The sequence below is a fragment of the Ursus maritimus genome, unplaced genomic scaffold (assembly GCF_017311325.1).
Source record: "Ursus maritimus isolate PB19 unplaced genomic scaffold, ASM1731132v1 scaffold_2, whole genome shotgun sequence".
Taxonomy (NCBI): domain Eukaryota; kingdom Metazoa; phylum Chordata; class Mammalia; order Carnivora; family Ursidae; genus Ursus; species Ursus maritimus.
In genome coordinates, this window is record NW_024424452.1 from 1,803,108 (window position 1) to 1,811,236 (window position 8,129).

At 53.7% G+C, this 8,129-nt stretch overlaps 1 protein-coding gene across 4 annotated transcripts in view; it reads right to left on the reverse strand.

Annotated features, from left to right (window-relative positions):
* Positions 1 to 6,338, reverse strand: part of SNX8 (sorting nexin 8) — a 38,708-nt gene extending 32,370 nt beyond the window's left edge. For all 4 annotated transcript variants that reach the window (XM_040634680.1, XM_040634678.1, XM_040634679.1 and 1 more), the window contains exon 1: positions 6,202 to 6,338. In XM_040634680.1, the coding sequence (XP_040490614.1) occupies positions 6,202 to 6,307 (106 nt within the window). In that variant the 5' untranslated portion in view covers positions 6,308 to 6,338. The remainder of the gene's footprint in view (positions 1 to 6,201) is intronic.
* Positions 6,339 to 8,129: the final 1,791 nt, after the last annotated feature.

Consider the following 8,129-nt stretch of genomic DNA (forward strand, 5'->3'; position numbering starts at 1 on the left):
TCAGTCGTTAAGCGTCTGCCTTCGGCTCAGGGCGTGATCCCGGCGTTCTGGGATCGAGCCCCACATCAGGCTCTTCCGCTGGGAGCCTGCTTCTTCCTCTCCCACTCCCCCTGCTTGTGTTCCCTCTCTCACTAGCTGTCTCTATCTCTGTCAAATAAATAAATAAAATCTTTTTTAAAAAATGCCTACAAAACTAACTTTAATACAAGACCCCTTGCGCCCGCCTCTGCTGGGCAAGCCACACCATTAGCAGGTGCACTTGGCATCTTGGGATCTCGGGGTTTCCCTCCATGCTTCCCACTGTGAAATAGAGACACACATACACGAAGGGGTGTAACACGTCTATGAACAGTGTAGCAAAACCAGAGCTCAAACACACACCCAGGTGGAACATTAAAAGACCACCAGCACCTGAAACCCGCCCTTGCCCTGATCCCTTGTAGGTCAAACCCCCCTTCTCCTACCGAAGCGACCACTGCCTACTTTTCGTGGCATTTTGCTTGCTCTTCATTCACAGTTTTATCACCTAAGGAAGCGTCCCTACACGACACCGTCGAATTCTGCATGTTTTTTAACTTGACAGAAACTGGAGTCACCAGTGTGTGCGTTTTCTCCGCCTTCTCTGGACACTCTCAGCAGAGGGTGCGGGGACTGAGTTCCAACATTTGCAAAGGTCCCCGACAGGTCACCTAAAGGCATCTCCCAGTTCTCAAAGCCGGATAACGGAGTTTACAGAAACTCTGATTCAACTGCACGGCCAATAACGGCGATCACCTCTAGGGTGGGGGAACTAGCTCAGCGGGAGACAGGCTTTGCTTACCAAGTGCAAGCTGGAGGACAAGTTTTACCATTGGTGCAATGCACAGAATCATTTTCTGAAAAACAGGGGAAGAGTATCTTTAACACAAATGGCATGACATTAGCACTTTAGAAGCACAGAGAGCTTGATGCATTATCATGCAGGCATTCAACAGATAATGACGAAAGCTATTTTTAGCAGTGTAAAAAGAATGGGCAGTGAAAAGACCAGGCTATGACGTGTATATACACGTTATGAGGATAGCCACGGAAAAAACACATACATGGGAAAAAGGAAATAGAGTTGACCCTCAAGCAACAGGGGGGTGAAGGGCACCAACCCCCGCCCCCCCCACCGTACTGCTGAAAATCTGCATATAACCTCCGACTCCCCAAAAACTTAACTACTAACAGTCTGCTGTTGACTGGAAGCCTCACCGATAATAAAAGGTCAATTAATACATATTTTGTAGATATGTTATATACCTGAACCTTAAATAACCTGGAGAAAAGAAATGTTAAGAAAATCACGAGGAGAACACGTTTACAGCCCCGCGCTGTATTCACCGCACACGGCTGACACTGTGTCGCTCACGAGTCAAGTGCACGCTAAAATGCGGCGGTTGTGTTGAAGGGGTGAAATTACGGGTGAGCTCTCCGTTTCTAGAATGCTCGGACGTGCAGTTACGCACTCTCCTCCAAGTGCCGATTCTCATACAACAGCGCAATGTTACTGGTTTGATTACAGCTCACTCGTAAGACTGGGGTAAACAAGCTTCCCCAGCACAAATCAGTTATGAAAGATCTTCGGGAGACCCACGTAAATGGACCTCTCGGAGACACAGCACCTAACCCACAAGTGTCTCCGGTCCATATCGAGCTTCCCCGGAATTAACCAAGCATCACATAATTTCCCTTCGCGTCTGCTGAGCACACAAACTCCAAACTGGTCAGGAGCCCTCGAACACCCCACCGAACACCTGCTCCACACGCAGAAACGGCCAATGTGCTCTCCTCCGGCAACGCAGCCAAGAGAAAGCGTGAAGGGTGGCGTCAGAGTCCCCTGTGAGTCAAACGACTGACAGGACGTGCATCTCGGGCCATCCTCGGCCCCCTGCGCTACAGCGTATTTTCATCCTGACTATTTTAACAAAGAGCATCTACCCTGAAGTCTGGTTATGGTTTTTGAGTGCTTCTATAATAAAAACACACAGAGAGCGAACACACTGCAGTTCTTCAGAGGGTAACAGGATCAGGAGTCACAGTCTCCGCATACCCTGGGGTCCAGGCGTCCTTCCTGTGCCTCCGGCAGGCCCCGTGTCACAGACAGGCCACCCCTCCAGTCTCTCCCCAGCAAGCAGGACGGGCAAACGCCTCTTTTTGTGTTGCCTTTTTCTTAGGAAGGAAGAAATAATACCAAAACAGAATTCCCCCACCCGGAACACATCACTCTCTTGCTAACCACAAATTCTGGCAAAATCTGTTCTACACAATAGTGACTCAGTTAGTTCCTCTTTCTTCAAATTGACACATTTTACCTTGCAAATTGCGTATGTCTGTATGTGAGGGAGAGTTTAAAGACCAATAAAGCAAACTTAAATAATATTTCCACAGCTACCGTTATCAAATTAAAATGGGATACTATCCCTAAAAAAAGTTTCGATAAAAATTCTTTTGAAACATTTAAGCCTTTTCTACAGAGCCGATCCTACTCCAGATCCTGGGAGGTAAAGAAAAATAAGTTTCTGCCTACTGGAAGTTTACAACCAGAACGTGTGTAGTGATGGGGAGGAGGATGGCCAGGAAGAGTTTTTTCCTGAATGCAAACAGCACTCTGAGGTATAATTTAACCCAAATGCACACATCTTACGTGACAGCACAATGAATTCTGACGAACATACGCCCAGAGAAGAAGCAGGCGAGGGGCGGTGGCTGGGGCCGAGAGAGCAAGGAAACCGCCCAGGCATGCAGAGAAGGTGGGGGCCGTCTGCAGGAGCTCAGATGATGAGCAGAGCTCAGCCATGACCCCAGAGAAAACCAGGAGGCAAATGGCCGGGAGCTTCCTAACCAGATGGAATGTATGGAATGCCGTCAAGTGAGCCACTCCAACAGAAGTGAAGCGGATTCTCCCCTGTTCTAAAGACAAGTTTAGGTCCATCGGATTGCAGAAAGCAGGGCCATAATACACCGCGGTTGTTCGTGTGTATCTTTATCAGGGTATGATGCAAGCTCAAAAACTCAAATTACACAGTCAAGCATGCGTCACTCATGCCTCGCCATTCTTACTCCATGTCCCAACTGCTGCGCTTTAGAACCTCAAAACAGGCCCTGAAACGAAATCTCACCCTGCACAGAGAACAGAGTGCTCCCATAGGATACTGTGAGACAGTAATAACATTAACATAAAATTCCCAAAGGGTCTATGTTCAAATGAAAAAAAGAAATGCGACAAATCAATAAGGAAAAAGACACACTCCTAAGAAAATGGGCAAGAGATATGAACAGTGAGCTCAGAGAGGCCGCACAAGATGAAACTATGATAAGAAAATAAACCCCACTAATACTAGAGGAAACGAAGTCCAAACAAAAATGAAACACTTTCTGAATGTAAGTCCGAAGGGAGTTTATAAGAATGGTAGTTAGCGTCCAGGTTATGAGGAAATAATGTTCTTAATACAGCATGCTGCACTCACAGAAACGCCCCACAGAGCATAAGGTGTGGGTGTCCGCTAAAACAATAGCTGTGCACATCCCATGAGCCAGCCACGCCACTGCCAGAGCAGCTACTTGTGGGAGGCACAGTAACACCCCCCCCCCCAGCAGTCCACAACCTAAGCCCTGGAAACTGAATCTGTTGTTTCCATGGTAAAAGGGAACTAAGGTAGCGGATGAAATTCAGGTGGCCAACCAGCAGACCTTAGAACAGGCCACAGGCTAGGGATTATCCAGGTGGACCCAATATAGTCCAGGGATCCTCAGAAGTGGAAGAAGTAAACAAGAAAAGGGGAACCAAAGACATGACAGCATGAGAAAGACGGGACCCATGGCTGCTGGAGAAAGGGGACCATCAGCCAAGGAATGTGAGAGGCGTCTGCAAGCTAGAAAGGCCACAAAATGGATTTTCCCCTAGGGCCTCCAGAAGGAACGCAGCCCTGCCCACACCTGAGACTAGCCCAGGGGAACCTACTTTGGACTACGGACCTCCATTCAGATCCGTGAGACAGTAAATGTTCAAGCCGCCACGTTGCAGTGATTTGTCACAGCCCGGCAGAAAACTGATCCACTGCCCTAGGGGAACACGGCGGGCACCTGTGCGCAAGGGGGTACACGTTTCCTAAGCACGCATACATACAAAATAGAAAAACAGGACACACAGAATCCATCCCAAACCAGTAACAATGTCGCCTCTGGTAAAAAGAAGGTGACGGCAATCAGTGTGAGCCTTTCACTCAATTGATAATTTTCTACTTTTTTTTTTAAAGAAAACACGTTTGTCCGCATACTGCTTAATTGGAAGTTAAATTTTTAGGGAGTTACCATTCACAGATTAAGCTTCAAAGCATTAGAATGTGAGACTCTTAATGCTGAGAACCAGGGAACACAATTTTCTCTGACAATCCCAAAGGCACTACAAAGACCGAGACCTCACAGTCCCCACAACTAATACCAGGAGCAGGGTCTGCCTGTGCAGACAGAACACCAGAAAAGAAAAACTTCATGCTATATCCCTAAGCACGAACCCTTCATCAAATCAAAATCAGCCTTGGCTAAAGTGTGAGCCAGACGTTCACGGTCTACAGGCAAGATTCAGTCTCAAAACCTTAGGTTTTCTGACTCCAACCCACCCAACCATGACTACCACCTGGACATTCCTCCTTAAAAGTGGGCAACTCACTTGCCTCTGGGTCCTATTTATCCCAGTGTAAAAAAGGTCTGTTCTCGGGCGCCTGGGTGGCTCAGTCGGTTAAGCTTCTGCCCTCAGCTTAGGTCATGATCCCGGGGTCCTGGGATTAAGCCCTGCATCAGGCTCCCTGCTCAGTGGGGAGTCTGTTTCTCCCTCTGCCCCTCACCCTGCTCGTTCTCTCTCTCAAATAAAATCTAAAAAAAAAAAAAAAAAAGTTCTACCACTTCCCCTGCTTCATAGGACGGTCAAAAGGTTTTAAATGGAATGAAATGACAGGCTACATCCCAACAGTCCGTGAACCCCACTTTGAGACTCAGTCTCTGTGAACACAAGTGCTACACTGTCCACATGGTGAGCACGCCTAATAAAATCACCACGACCCCAAAGAAGACCAACTACCATGGTTATTCGTGGTGAAGTCACAAGGAAGGCAGGCTCAAGAGCTCGTGCCATCCACAAATGGCCAGTGGGTGAGTCCTGCATGACACATCCACCACAGTACCCACGTGTGCAAAGAGACCCCAGAGCCACCAACACATCCAGCGACTGTGAACTGCTTCACAGTCTGAGCGGAAATAAGCCAATGCGGCCTCCCTTGCCCAAGAGTGACCAGCCAAGGGGTCCAGGCTGGGGCGAGGTATGGGTGAGGCTGACTGCCCACGCTGGGCTCAAACGTGTGACCTCGAGAACACAGTGTTCTCATCAACAGCAGAAGCCATCACATGCTTCCCCTTACACAGCTACAAATGAAATGAAAAATAACTAAAAACCAATTCTGGAGGTGGAGGACTTCTTTCTAGACGCAGACTCACCCAGGAGCTTTTATACCAATGAGTCCAGTCCAATGCCCACCCCCCAGCAGCTTCCCTGCCACTCCCCTCCCTTCTCTCCCTAATGAATAAACACTCTGGGAGCGCTCCAGAACTCACTGGAAGCACAGCCCCCTGGGGACACCTCGCCAGACACAACCACCCAGGCGAAGCCGCTCAGCCTTCCCCCCCCCGCCGACCCGCGCCAAGCAGCAGCAGTAACTCCTACCAACACTGCCCCCCAAACTGTTCTCCAGTTAGAGGACTAGAGAAGGGAACTTTTCAAGAGGGAGCATCCTAGAAAAGCCAACACTAGCGCACGCTTTTCCGTGTTTATGCTCATCCACTGGAGCAGAAGCACTGATAGCGAAGTCTGTCCGGTGTGCGGATGAGAACGCACAAGTCCTGGACGGCGCGATTTCTTGTCCGAGCCCCACGCGGCCGGCCGGGGCGGCACCGCGGGGAGCCGAGTCGGGGGACCGGACTCCGCCCCGAGGGGCTTGCACAGGGAGGCGCGGCCAGGACAAACCTGAGCAGGTGCTCGGGTCCCCGGGCCCGCGGCGCGCTACTCAGCGTGGCAGGGGCGCGCGGGGCGCCAGCCGACAACCAAGGAGGCGAGGGCCGCGGGGTCCCGGGGGAGGGGGGCGGGCCCGGGGCCGCGCGCGGGAGCAGGGGGACCGCCAGCCGTACCTGCCGCCGGCGGATCCGCCTCCTCGTCAGCCTCCGCCTCAGCTGCCGCCGCGACTGGCGCCGCGCCTGCCTCCCCCGGCAGCCGGTCCATCACGCCGCCAGTCATGTGAGCGCGAGCCACGTGACTTCCTCCGCGCCCGCCCGCCCGCCTCGCCGCGCCCACCTCGGCACGCCCCGCCCGGGCCCGGCCCAGTCACGCCCTCGGCACGCCCCTCGAGCTGCCTAGCCACGCCCACTCCGGGCCTGCCACGCCCCTTACCCGGGCTCGTCACGCCCCTTGCCTGACCTCGCCCCGCCCCGCCCCGCCCCGGCCACGCGGCCACTCGGAGGACTAGCCCGCGCTCCCGCCCGCGCTCCGGCTCCCCGCCGCGGGCTCGCCGCCGGCGCCGCTCGCCCACTCATTTAGCCAGTCGCTCGGCCCTTCGTCGTCACACTCACCACCTTGTCCGTTTACTCGGACTTCCGCGTGGGCCGCCCCCGCCCCCCGCGCCCCTCACTCACCCCTCAGCCCTTCCCTTAGGCTCCCCCCCCGCCCCTCACTTACACACCCATCCCCCACTCATTTGTTCCCCCACTCGCCCCTCTCATTCATGCATTTATCCACCCCGCACCCCCACTCACTCACCCCCTCGCTGGCTCGCTCATTCACTCATCCGTCCCCCCCCTTGCTCACTCACCCACACACTCATTCACCCCTTCGCTGGCTCACTCGTTCACTCATCCGTCCCCCCTCCTTGCTCCTCACTCACCCACACACTCACTCATTCACCTCACTGGCTCCTCACTCATTCACTCATCCGTAGTCTCCCTTGCTCACTCACCCACACACTCATTCACCCCTTCGCTGGCTCACTCGTTCACTCATCCGTCCCCCCTCCTTGCTCACTCACTCACCCACACACTCACTCATTCACCCCCTCACTGGCTCCCTTGCTCATTCACTCATCCGTCCCCCCCTTGCTCACTCACCCACACACTCATTCACCCCTTCGCTGGCTCGCTCATTCACTCATCCGTCCCCCCTCCTTGCTCACTCACTGACTCACCCACACACTCACTCACTCATTCACCCCCTCGCTGGCTCCCTTGCTCACTCACTCATCCATCCCCCCTCCTTGCTCACTCACTGACTCACCCACACACACACTCACTCATTCACCCCCTCGCTGGCTCCCTTGCTCACTCACTCATCCGTCCCCCCCCTTGCTCACCCACTCACCCACACACTCACTCACTCATTCACCCCCTTGCTGGCTCCCTTGCTCACTCATTCATCTGTCCACCCACTCGCTCACCTGCTCTCTCACACTCCCGCCTTACCCATTCACCACACCACACTCCCAGGGCCCCTCGTTGCCCAGAGGGCAGGCCGCCCAGTGCTGGAAGCAGAATACCGGGTGCATTTGGTGCCTCCCCAGATCTGGAGTACAGGGCAGTAACTGTCCTGTAAGGCCGTGGGGGCTCAGGGAAGGGATGAAGGGACCCCTGGGGGGGTAGAGCCTGAGCTGATGCCGGGGATAAGGAGCTAAGCAGGAGGAGGCAGTGGCCTCCGGCACAAAGGCTCTGAGGCGTCAAGCCTCTGCAGACGCTGCAGTCCTCCTGGAGCTAAAAGTGTGGGTGCAGAAACGGCAGAAGAGGAAAGCTGCAGCACCAGGAAGGGCTCCATCAGGGAGGGCGTCCTTTCCAAAGCAAGGAGCTGGGACCTCCTGATTCTGATGCGTACCGATGCCCCCTGGGAGCTGGTTACGGTGGTCAAGAGCCCAGCCGCCCCAGCTGCCCCGTCTGGGCCCTTCCCCAGGAAGTCCCTTCAACTTGCTACAGCTACTGGACCCTGCCACGGTCACACGTCACCGCACCAGGATGTCCCTGCGAGCCGACACACAGTCAGAGACGCTCCATCTAGCAAGTGCTAGCCCCTGCTCCACATG